Below are 12,158 nucleotides of genomic sequence, written 5' to 3' on the forward strand. Positions count from 1 at the left end.
CCGTATCACAACATTATCCGTGCCTGTATGTGCTCTTTTGTATGTAGCTATAGCATTTCAGTGCGAACATGGGATTATGGTATGGAGGTTGGATGACCAAGTTGTCTATTAACACAAAGCGCCAAAAACAGAGAAGACTGAGCACAGGAACTTGTCAGTGTGGGGGAACCGCCTGGAACTGCTGTAGGAAGGAAGCTTTTCCAGCAGAAAAAGTGGGCCAGGATACAGTTTAAGCCAGACGGTTCATTTGAATGTTAAAAGCCTCATTCACAGTTCGAGGCCAATCTAATATTTCACCACCAATTTCAGACCTGTCCCCACTAACCGCGCGGTCATGATAAATGCCGTGCCTCCGAGGAGCATCACACCCGAGAAGATCTTCATATGAGTATAGTCTCCACCAGCGTGTTGCAGGATAGCTCCAGCAATTGGACTTGTCGTCAGCCCACCCACCGATGCAAACAAGAATAGCAAACCAGTGCGATATCCAACCTCTTTTAACGGTGAGATCTGAGCGATCAGCGCGGGCGAAAGACTAACATACGCTCCAGATGCAAACCCAAAGAGGGTTGCAAATATAATGATAGGCGCATTGGAGGTAGCAGGAATCCAAAGAGCGAGTACTAGCACGCCGGCAACGATACACATCACTATGAAGATGTTGTATCTCCCGTACCGATCGGACATGAATCCAGCTCCGAGGCGGCCAAAGAGGCTGGCCGCGTTCAACATGGGAACCAAGTATGACGCGAGATCTGCACTCATACCGCTTGCGACCGCCTGGACGATGATATAGTTGATCGGGATAAAGACGCCGTACGTAAGTAGCATGTATCCCAGGAGGGTAATGATAAACACGGGCTCCTTGAATGGTTGGAGCAACTGCACACCGGAAGGTTTTGGCCCTGGCTGTGCAGGACGCCGTGCCTTGACAGTGAAGATGGCGATACCGAGCAGGAACAAGATCATGAACGCGGAAATTCGCATGCTCCAGCCAAAGCCAACTTTGGCTATGAGGCGGTCGACCATGATGGGGAATATCACCCCACCCACGCTGGAGCCTGTCGAGAGAGTAGCAAAAGCGATGCCCCTTTTGCGATTGAACCAGGCGCTTACGGCGCTTAGGGCTACTTCGGTTAGTTTTCACAGAGAATCGACACACGGGAAAGGATATTACCTGGTTGAAATATAGCGGCCGCACCGATTGCGCTGCAGATTCCTTGGGACAGCAAGAGTTGGTAGTATTGGTTGGATATTGACGCCATCATTAGACCGAAGACATGGAAAAATGTCCCTCCAATAATCAGGTATCGAGCACCAAATGTGTCGTACAGCTTCCCAACAATGGGGCCCTGGGTGATCGGTAAATATGGAGTCTACAAAACCTACACGGCTTCATGACGTGGTGACATACCATAGCAAACATAAAGAAGATTTGCAAGGATGGAATCCAGGAGATGGTGCTGGAAGAGAGCTGCTTCAGCAGGTGAGATTCATAATAATTCTGGAATATCCCGACACCTGGTATACGGTTAGCCTGCTTGCCTTCTAAGATATTTCATGACCGTTGGTAGACACTCACTATTGACCCATCCAAAGCTGCAGAATGATGTGCACCACGCACCTACCACCACTAACCACGCAGTCAACCCCCCATCAGGAGGTGCATCGGGCTGGTCTCCAGGCGACAAAGATTTCTCCCTATCCAGCGATGTTGATATGCCCCCCTCATCACCCCGTGGCGGAAGGGCTTCGTGATCTTGGGAATCGGAGCGGCTTGGATTCATGTTAGTTGGGCAATGTGTGTTAACCAGATGGATGGATGATATGCTCATTCATGATACTCCAGTCATATAAGTAAATATATAGGGATGACCTTTTTTTGGCGCATTGTTTATCGTGGTCATGGCATTGAAGTCATCTCGGCTTCGGGATTCCTTGGCGTTCAGCTCGGCTCGGTGACAGAGGGACATCGACCCGACGCTTCGAGAGTCCAAGTGGCGAGCTTCAGGAGGGTTCGTCTACGGCTGGCCCACTGTGCATCAGGGACAATAGGACCTCCTACGTACGTCACCTATGTGTCGTCATATTTGTGCCATCGTGGAATAGGTTGCAATAGTACTACCGATGGTTTACCCATGAAGTCGGGAGGGTAGAAGCTCATCCCGGGGTAGACGATTCTTGCAATTTCTCTGTCGACCACTCTACGGATGCTTAATCTCGAGGACGTGGCAGCTGCTATATGTATACTTGCCCTACATCAATAGAAATATCCCCGTACGGCATGTTGGTAAGGGTATTGATGTCGTGTCCTGCTACTTCAAATGCAAAAAATAGACCAAAGTATGAACTCAGTGAGATTGTCATTGTAACCAACAATTAGAGACATATTCAATCTATGGCTCAAAGCGATACATGCCCAAATTCTCCGAAAGATTAATCCACTCTGTCAACGAACTTGGGTCTAGAGGAGGAGCCAAGAGATCCCCGAATCCATCTGCTGCACCGTCCAAGCTCTGCCGCGAATGCTGTTCAGCCGTCCGTGACTCCAGGACACGTTCGTCAGACGGGCCATGAGCCTGTGTCGGCGAAGGCACCGTGGCGCTCCCTCTCCGTTGTCCTGCCTTTTCCCGTAAGTGCTGTAGCACCTTCCACGTCGGTCCTGGATTAGGTCGGGTTGGGTCACTCTCAGTTATATTGAAGACGAGATCGACAACATTCCATACACGGACAACGTGAGGCCCAGTGGGCTGCGCGCACAAGTGCCATAGAACATACATCAAGCAGTGGAACTGATTGTAGCTCGCGAATAACCAGCGGTACCCACGTAGAAGGTCGTCTGTCTGGAGCTCCATACTTTGCTCCAAGCAGGAACATGCTGATATCAGTGTTTGCTCTGCTGTAGAGGAAACTTCCTCCTGCGATTGTTCATTATTAAGGCCCAGTTGGTAAACGAAAAACTCAAACTTAGAAAGGAGAGAGCGCGTGGACAGCCAGGCAGCCTTCTGGATAGGAATGTTCGTATCGCAATGGCACAGATATGTAGTTTGGAGGTAGCTTGTCAGTTCCTGCACAGTTTGGAGACGCTGGACACTGTCTGTGTGGCCCACAGTACTGTGGTATACCTTTTGGAATGCGATAGCAATTTCCGATGTGAGGAGGAAGAGGCTCATTTCAGTCCATCTCCCGCGTGGCCCCGGTAGGATTCGAAGCTCGGGCGATAGATCACTGTCGTTGACGTGCAGGGGAAGATGAGTATCCGATCGGCCGCCAAAGCCATGTACCGCGAGACCGTGATCCTCGGCAGCCCGATAGTCCAGCACTAGAATCTGCCACCAGAGGCGCCGGCGGACTTCGGCGTCAAAAGGCGAGAGGTTGAAATGTGTCCCGTCACGGTGGAGACCTATGGACTGGGCAGCACGGATGAGGACCCCATTGATGATCCACCCAGATCGACTTGTCCGGTGTGCACGGAGACAAGTCTCGTAACAGAAGTCAGCACGATCGCGCAGTGATGGGAAAGGCGAACCTCACGATGTAGATGGCCAGGGCCTGCAAGGACAACATGGATGGCGTATCCAGACAGGCCGCATCAATCAGAACCTTTTCAATGCGGGCTTGGAAATCCAGTAAGCAGGATCGCCTATCGCGACCAAGGAGATTCGCCGCGTCAACCTCCGACAGGCTGGTCACGGCAGCAAAGTAAATGGCAAACAGCAGAGCCCTACAGTCGTCCGATCCTTCGCCATTCATGGTCGAATATACCAGCGGCTCCACTGTTGGTAGATGAAGGATCTTGACTACGGGGTCCACATTGTTGCGATATATCTGCCATAGCTGTGCGGACTGCCAGCGCGAAAGGTCCAACTCGTTACTCGAATTCGCAGGGTGTCTGGAACTTGCCAGAAGGCCTTCCGGTCGCAAACCTGTGGTGATTTCATCTGTATCATGTGGGGTACCTATAACCTTGTACAGCGCCTTTTCCTTGTCCAGGATTTGTGACAGGAATGTCTCATTGATGTAGCGAGTGGAGGCACCATCCGGAACAAGAAGCTCCTGTGGGCGATTGGGAGACTGCGCTGGTTCGGGCAGTAAGGACGCGGACGTAACTCGGGCATTCGGATTGTCAGAGCCCTGTAGGGGACCAGCACTGTTTGCCAAAACTGCCACACTCCGTTCCAGCTGCGCAATCCGATCGGTGATGGTGACTTTCTGGACCCTCCGAGGCCGATGAGGGTTGGCGTCGGTGGTGGGGTAGCGACACGAAGCGCCGAGCCGCACGCAAGCCGTGCACGGTAGCGTTTTGCTACAGCGGACTTTGCGTTGATGACACTGGGTGCATGATCGCTCCATATTCTTGTGGGTAAAGTATGTAAAAAATGGGAGATACCGCTGGGGGTAACGGAAAGTTGGTGAACGTAGTAGTGATCGTGCTCGGTGGCTCGGGAATGCCAAGGCACCGACGTGCAGGAACACCGGCTTTAGGGTTATCAGATACGAGAAGGATAGATTGACCTGCAGTGTAGCATCATCCAAGGGCACTTTCTGGCTATAAATTACATAATGGGAACTCCTTGATCGATGCCACCCTACGCTGAAATCGAAATCTCATCCTCAATCCCAGTCATGATTCCATTCACGGTGGCAAGATATATTTTCTGTCTCACTAGTAGTCTACAGACTTTACATATGGAATAAAAGAGATATATTGAAGAATCGCCATACTCCTCATGTCCGTCTGACACATTTCACCTGTAAATCTGGATGCGTAACCCAACATTCAGGGTCCTGCGCCCAATTCCCTTCCTCCAGCAACTGCAACTCATAATGCTTCACCAAATACAGGAGGATGGCCCGTATGACCACGTCCGCAGTGTAGCGTCCAATACATTGGCGAGGGCCAAATCCAAACCGCCAGAAGTGGTACCGTAGATCTGTGTTAGAGCTGGTTAGGAACCTCTCCGGTCGATATGTGTCATTATCGGGTGCCCAGAAATCATTTCGCACGTTCAATCCCCATGTATCGACTACATAATTGGTTCCAGCAGGGATGCGATAGCCATCGACCACTCGCTCCGTCGGGGCAGATTGTGGGATGGTAAACGGCAGAGCTGGACGGAGCCGGGAGGACTCTAACACACATGCTGCAAGAAATGTTCCATTACGAGAGATATAACCTTCTTCCTCGGCAGCTGTCAGGGTGGATATTTCTTCGTGCAGCCGTGCTTGGCAGGCCGGGTTGGCAGCCAAGAAGACTAGATTCCAGGAAAGACCGCCGGTTGTCACGTCGAGGTTGGCGTACAGAGTCTCGTCCATCGTTTGTGCTACCTGTTCCTCCGTGAGCATACCCTTATGGACGGCGTCGTACATTTGAACGACCATCGCCGACGGGTGTTTCTCCCGGGCACGCTCGTATGCGGCGCGATTGAACGCCCGCCACTGAGAGCGAAATTGTTGCAACTGACGGTTGGCTTTTGTGGGGAAGAAGCGAGAGAAATTAAACCGGGCGAGGCCACCGAAAAGAACGAATTTCATGAGATTTTCCCGGGCTGGTGCGAGGGCATCGAGTTCGGATTTCATGCCTGGCGTAAGGGAGCCATAGTTTGCCTCCGCCACGATAAAAAACGGAAGCATCTTCAGGTCTTGAACCGGGTGTACCCGGCCTTCGCTGAGATTTCCATTTATCTCGAGATCATGGAAATGAGCTTGAACATGCTCTTGAATTCGACCAATGGATCTGACAGCTGTTGGGTGCATGAAGGGGGGTGCGGCGATCCCCTTCAAGAGCTTCCAGCGCTGACCTGCCATGAGCCCCAAGCACTGCCCTAGGATACGGCTCATGAAGTAGCCAGAATCACTGTTCGTGGCTTTCGTATGTTTGTCTGAATCTTTAAAGATGCCATGAAGTTGGTCGGGTCTTGTCAATACCCTAGCTGTCTGTCAGTCGAATTGTCATTTCGAACCGGATAGCACAAAGGTATACGAACACTTCAGGGGTCATTCCCGCCCAAATGCGGTAGACGTTGCCATATTTCCTTTGCCACTCTTCACTCCTAGTTCTCCCCTGTACGTACTTCTCTACGTCGCCTTGTCCATTTGGCCACACGTAAGATGGCCCTGGAATGGTCCGACCGGTCTCAGTATGCTGAATCGGATTCTTTAACTGCAAATAGATCTATGCCTCAGCCGTATCAGTTGAGCCATCTGTAGAGTAGGCACAGGGTGGTGTTACATACGTTGAAGACCCAAGAGATCACTCTAGAAGTAGCGGTTAAGGATGTGGGGAAGAGCAGTGTTGCGATGCAGAGACTGGCCACAGCGAAGACACCAAAGAGAAACAGGTATAAGATTCCCGGCCCTGTGAACCCATCCAGGAAGTGAAAGCCCAAGTTTGGCATGGTCAACATGGTTGGAGTACAATATAGGACCTCGTTATAGTGATATCTCCCTTACCTCATGAGGTGCAATAGACGCAAGCCGACAATTCGTGGTCCCCTGAGTCTATATAGTAGCATCATATGGATATCCAAATGAATGTAGAGCTGGGATAGGGCATGATTGGGTGGTTATGGATTGTAGTGGTATTGGCGCATATGGCTGCCTAGCCTGAGCAAATCTCCTCTGAAAATAGACTTGCTGACATGACATGACATGACATGACGTGACCCCTAAATAAAGTTACAGAATGCGAGATCCTTAGACACTGAATCCTGGTTGCTAGCTTGCCAAGGGAGTAATGAGATTGGCTCGAACAGTGTCCGAAGGATAGGGCTGAGGACCCACAGCAGGATTTGGCGGAGAACGAATGTTGAGGGTGGCCGAGACGTTGGTGGAGGAAAGGAAAGCAATTCAGGAATACTAGACAGATGAGGCCAGAGTAAAGATGTAATGAGTATATATTCAGGTCAGAAGCCCAAGAAATGGTGTGTAGCGAAGTCCATCACAATCATTCGACCTGATCGTATCTTCTGTTTGATTCTGCTCTCCAACAACCTGTGTTCACAATGTCGACCTTTTCGAACATCTCGTCACTTGGCCTTGAGGCATGCTACCGGCATCATGTTTGCACTACTCCCAATGCTACTGCAGTAGTGGATGGAGACCAATCAATGACATATCGAGAGCTCGACACCCGTATCAATCATCTGGCCTCAATTCTAGCTCGGGAGAACATTGAAAAGGAGGAGCCAATTGGCATTCTCGTGCCGATGGGTATTGCACATGTCGTAGCCCAAGCGGCTGTGCTGCGCTTGGGAGGATCTTGTGTACCCATGGATCTGTCATTCCCCGACCAGCGCATCAATGACCTTCTACGTGCCTTGAAAACGCGCATTGTCCTCACTGTCCAGAGCGAGAAGGCTCGCTTTGCGGAGTTCCAGACCATGCTAGTGGATTCCAGGTACGCCAACGTGCACCAGAATGGATACCATGATGACAGGGTCGCCGCGGTCGACACCGGTCGCGATCATCGGACTCATATCCTGCACACCTCCGGGACAACAGGCCTGCCCAAACCGGTGGAGATCATGTCGAAGGGGATCACGCGAATGGCCTTCAACACGCAATGTGTTGAGTTCAAAAGCACGGATCGAGTCGCTCAAATTTCCGCGCCCAGTTTTGATGCCGCCCTGTTTGAGATATGGACCACTCTTGCTCGAGGAGCCGCTATTGTTCTCCTTCCAAAGAACGTCGTGATTGATCCAGTCGCCCTTCATGACAGCATGCGCAAATACCGCATCACCTCCATTTTGGTCACCACTGCTCTGTTGAACCATGTCGTGTCCGCTATTCCTAATGCGTTTGAGGATCTTGATTATGTGCTCACTGGCGGTGAGGCGGCGAATCCTAGTGTCATGCAAGTGATATTGGAGAATGGTCCACCGAAGAAGCTTGTCCATGCCTACGGTCCAACCGAGTGCACGATTATCACAACGTACCACCTCACCACTTTAGAGGAAGTTCGCCGGGGCCAGACCCCTATCGGGAAGCCATTGGACAATACCACTGTATACATCCTGGATGATAACCTCCAGCCTGTCAAGCCAGGGATTGTCGGTGAACTCTATATCGGTGGCGACGCAGTTGCCCGCGGCTACCTGGGGCGCCCAGAGGCAAATGCGAAGAGCTTCGTAGAAGTATCCCATTTATCGAAGGACGGGTCACACGTTCGCATCTACCGATCCGGGGATCTAGTTCGCATGCTTGACACGGGCGCCATTGAGTTTGTAGCTCGTGCGGATAACATGGTCAAGATCCGTGGATTCCGCATCGAGCCAGCGGAGATCGAGGGGGCACTCCTGAAGAGCGAGATGGTTCAGGGTGCAGTTGTGTTGCCCGTCCATCGTCCGGGAAAAGAGACGTATATTGTGGCCTTTGTAATACCCAAGAATCATGGTAAATTCTCTCTAGAGCAGCTGGACGAGTATCTGCGGCGGCGGCTACCAGCATACATGATGCCCCGGCTGGAGGCTGTCACCTCGCTACCCTTGACTGTCCATGGTAAGATCGACCGTGTGGCGGTCATGAACAAGCACATGGAAGAAACGAAGATGGCCGAACAGCAGGTCCTTATATCCTCCAACACCAAAGATGCCGGAGACAGTATAACCTGGTTACGCACATTGTGGACATCAGTGCTCGGCATTAGCAATATTGACAACGACAGCAATTTCTTTCATCTGGGAGGGAGCTCACTACAGGCCGCGGCGCTGCTGGTCCACGTGCGTCGGCGCTTCGGCCTGACGTTGACCATGCAGCAAATCTACGACTGTCCCACCCTTCTTGGCCTCGCCAGCGTGATTGATGCTGGTCATGCTAGAAGCAAAGTCGACCACTCCCGACTCGGCATCTTCATCGCCGACTCTCAGTTAGCGAAGGACATCCCTGTTCTGTCCAAAGAAGCTCCCGATTGGCGAAGCCCCTCGGAAGGTAGGGTGTTCTTGACCGGAGCAACCGGATTTCTTGGAACGTACCTCCTGCGTGAGTTGATCGACCGCCCGGATGTCAAAAGCGTCCAGTGCCTGGTTCGTGCTTCGGACGTGCATTCCGCCCGGGCACGACTTCTCGGAGCCCTGGACAAATACGGGCTGGGATGGAAGCATAATCTGGACAAGGTTACAGCTATTGCGGGAGATCTGGGCAAGGATCTGTTCGGACTGTCCGAGGCTGAATTCCATGACCTAGCCCTTTGGAGTAGCGTTATCTTTCACATCGGCGCACATGTGAACTACGTCCAGCCGTACGAGAAGCATCGTAACACTAATGTTTATGGAACTTTGAACTGCATCAAGCTTGCGACAACTGGACGCACCAAGGCCCTTCATTATACATCGACGGCTGCCGTCACAGGCCCAGTGTCGCACTTCACAGGCGCAGACAAAATCCTAGAGGACGTCGACCTCGGTGAGTTCCAGGGTTGGCTGCCCTATGATATCGGCTACACACAGAGCAAGTGGGTCTCGGAGCAATTGATTCACTCCATGATCGCAAAGGGATTTCCGGCGATTGTATTCCGGCCGGGCTTTATCATGGGTGACAGTCTTCGCGGCCAGGGGAACTGTGATGACTTCATGTGTCGGGTGTTTATCGGCTCTATCAAGTTGGGGTATCGTCCCATTCTCCCGAACCAAAGCAAGATCATGATTCCTGTTGATTTTATCACGACCGCTCTGCTACATATCACCTCTAACCCCACCAACTTCGGGCGGACTTTCCACCTGGTGCCACAAACGCCCGAGGAAGACACGGACATTGAAACCTCATGGGACATGCTGAAGGACCTAGGGTATGACCTGAAACCTGTGGAGTACAAAGATTGGTTAGAGATCCTCTCGAAGGACAAGGACCTGCTTACCAACCCATTGTTGCCTATGTTACCAGTGCTGCAGGAGCCAGTTCGGAAGCATCTGACGCGATGGGAGCTTTACGAAGATATGGCCACTTACGACGTGACAAATACCAGACAGGCGCTAGCAGATTGTGGGAAGCTAAAATCTGGCATTGGGCTGGACGATCTACGTCGACATGCTGAGGACTGGGTCGCTCGTGGACTGGTGCCTTCAAGGAACTAGTATCCTCCGATAGAGTACATGTTATGATCAACTGTAGTGATAGTTGTCTTTTTCTAGATTAAATATACTCTATTTGGAGAAGAAGAATCGCACATTTAGAGAATGACTCATGTCACAATATCCACTAGCTAGTGAAGGAGAGAGGATTGGGAAGGTAGGTGAAGGCTATCCGGTCATATACGTTCGAAAGCCTCTGCCGTCTAGCGGCCTAGTCCATGGCAGCTTAGATGAGAAAAGGAAGGTCTCCATTACAGTAACAAGTGGGAGTATATATAAACGCCTCAGACTTCAGCGGGGCGTTATCTATTACTGGCGTTGCAATGTTCCTTTGGCTGCCTATCCGTACATTTATGAAACGAAAATGGCACAATACAATGCCATATAAAAGCGACCGCGAGAAATTGTAATGATATTCCTTCCACCTGCCTTCATCAAAAAGGAAAAATAGGGCACTGTGCCATTAAGTTGCGACCTCACAAATGGGAAGTGATTGAAGTACCATCAGCCATCCTTCAGCCACTTGATCTTCGTCACCACAGCGCGGGAGGCCATTTTCCATCAGGCTAGCGGCTGGTCTTCAAAGAAGACTAGACATCTCAATTCCACGCTCTCGCGGGCTTCTTTCACATCCCGTGTTCTTGGGTCCACGAAGGCTGTATGAGGTGTTCTTCTAGCTGTCTGGCCATCCTTTCTCGAATCGTAACATTTGATCAAGAGCACTTCATCAGGCTTCATATCCGACATGTAATACCATTTCTGGCCGGGTGCATACTTGCCATAGAGCATACCGAAACCACGGCCCTTTGTCGCCGCATCATAGTCTTTCTTTTCGTGCTTGCCAGGAACCCGTCCATAGATTTCAAGGAGATCCTCATCATGGAAGGAACGGGCATCCGATACAGCCAACGGGTCCCGGGGAACCACCTTCAGCGGGCGCCATATATTGACGATGGCCCATCGAGTCTTCAACAACCGCTCTGCTTCGAGAGCCGTCACATTGTCCTTAAGGACTTCGAAAGCCCCGGACTCCGACTGATCCACATGGACATGCCGCGCGGGTACCATCACACTTGTCGCTTTCGTATCCGGGTCGGCCGAGTCAGCCATTGCTTCTACCTTTTCGTAGGGAGCAGTGCGAGCGATGTGCGAAAACACGTGCGCACGGGTCGCACCGGTGCTTTACGTGCGACGTGAGTTGGAGTCTTGTGGTCATATAGCCAACGCTGAACATGAAATGGGGAAGTGGCAATGAACAACGACAAGAAGGCCATGCTTACATGTTCTTCAGAATAGTCTCTGCTTCGGGGTACATATGCTTCTTCACGGAAGCTTCATCAAAGGACGCGACATGCTGGCTGACATGCTTGATGAACTGAAAACCATGGATGTCCAGGGCGAACATTCCCTCTTGGCCACGCACATCCTGGATCGACACGGGTCGACTATCAATGGGTCGGCGATATGCACCAACCGTGCCCAGTATCAGCTCCCTTTGCACAGGGCCTTGGGCGGGCCAATAGTTTAAGGAAGTCTGAATTTCCTGATGGGAGCGCATAGCTTCAACGGGCCTGTAAACTCGGGGAAAATAATTTCAGTGTTTAGGATCGACATGCAGTCGACACAATTTCGCGGCCAAAGGCTGTAAAATGGCAGTGATAACAGATGAACCGTCTTGTTCGCACGCTGTCTTTCGTTAATGATACCACTGCGACCCTTTTGAATGATTGCTGCAGTCAAGGGTGCAGACCTCTGACAACCCAAATCAGGGGGAACTTGCAAGCCGATAGTTTGGTCATGCTATTACGACTGATGGCGACCGTGTTCTACACCGAGACACCGAGCTTGTTGCCAGTTGCTTTGTAGATGTAACGTTCAAGGATCAGATGCAGGAATACGAGATGGCCTATCCAACTTCAGGATGATGAGGCACTGATCGTCGCTCCGACGTCGCTGAGCAATTGGCCCAGAGCAAGATATACCTCCGAATGGCCTTATCATTCGTCTCAGAATTCATATTCATGCTTGATCATCGGTGGCGTCAGACGATACTCTCGACTGTGGATTGTGTTGCAAGGGCACGGAGGTATG

At 51.3% G+C, this 12,158-nt stretch overlaps 4 protein-coding genes across 4 annotated transcripts; 1 reads left to right on the forward strand and 3 right to left on the reverse strand.

The window, feature by feature from the left end:
- Positions 1-285: 285 nt before the first annotated feature.
- Positions 286-1,787, reverse strand: BDV27DRAFT_149134 (MCT family MFS transporter; the record flags this gene model as incomplete). Its single annotated transcript, XM_032071005.1, has 4 exons — positions 286-1,127; positions 1,178-1,352; positions 1,415-1,521; positions 1,583-1,787. 4 exons carry the CDS (start codon positions 1,785-1,787, stop codon positions 286-288), a joined length of 1,329 nt encoding a protein of 442 aa, XP_031923004.1.
- Positions 1,788-2,396: 609 nt separating this feature from the next.
- BDV27DRAFT_168227 (cytochrome P450) lies at positions 2,397-6,398 on the reverse strand (the record flags this gene model as incomplete). The annotated part of the gene is made up of 5 exons (XM_032074711.1): positions 2,397-3,482; positions 3,535-4,134; positions 4,753-5,929; positions 6,075-6,175; positions 6,237-6,398. 5 exons carry the CDS (start codon positions 6,396-6,398, stop codon positions 2,397-2,399), a joined length of 3,126 nt encoding a protein of 1,041 aa, XP_031923005.1.
- Positions 6,399-7,004: 606 nt separating this feature from the next.
- BDV27DRAFT_162147 (uncharacterized protein) lies at positions 7,005-10,070 on the forward strand (the record flags this gene model as incomplete). Its single annotated transcript, XM_032073341.1, has 1 exon — positions 7,005-10,070. One exon carries the CDS (start codon positions 7,005-7,007, stop codon positions 10,068-10,070), a length of 3,066 nt encoding a protein of 1,021 aa, XP_031923006.1.
- A 437-nt stretch (positions 10,071-10,507) lies between these two features.
- On the reverse strand, positions 10,508-11,625 carry BDV27DRAFT_168228 (uncharacterized protein; the record flags this gene model as incomplete). Its single annotated transcript, XM_032074712.1, has 2 exons — positions 10,508-11,247; positions 11,348-11,625. 2 exons carry the CDS (start codon positions 11,623-11,625, stop codon positions 10,629-10,631), a joined length of 897 nt encoding a protein of 298 aa, XP_031923007.1. The 3' UTR covers positions 10,508-10,628.
- Positions 11,626-12,158: the final 533 nt, after the last annotated feature.

This window comes from Aspergillus caelatus (assembly GCF_009193585.1).
Source record: "Aspergillus caelatus strain CBS 763.97 unplaced genomic scaffold BDV27scaffold_237, whole genome shotgun sequence".
Lineage (NCBI taxonomy): Eukaryota > Fungi > Ascomycota > Eurotiomycetes > Eurotiales > Aspergillaceae > Aspergillus > Aspergillus caelatus.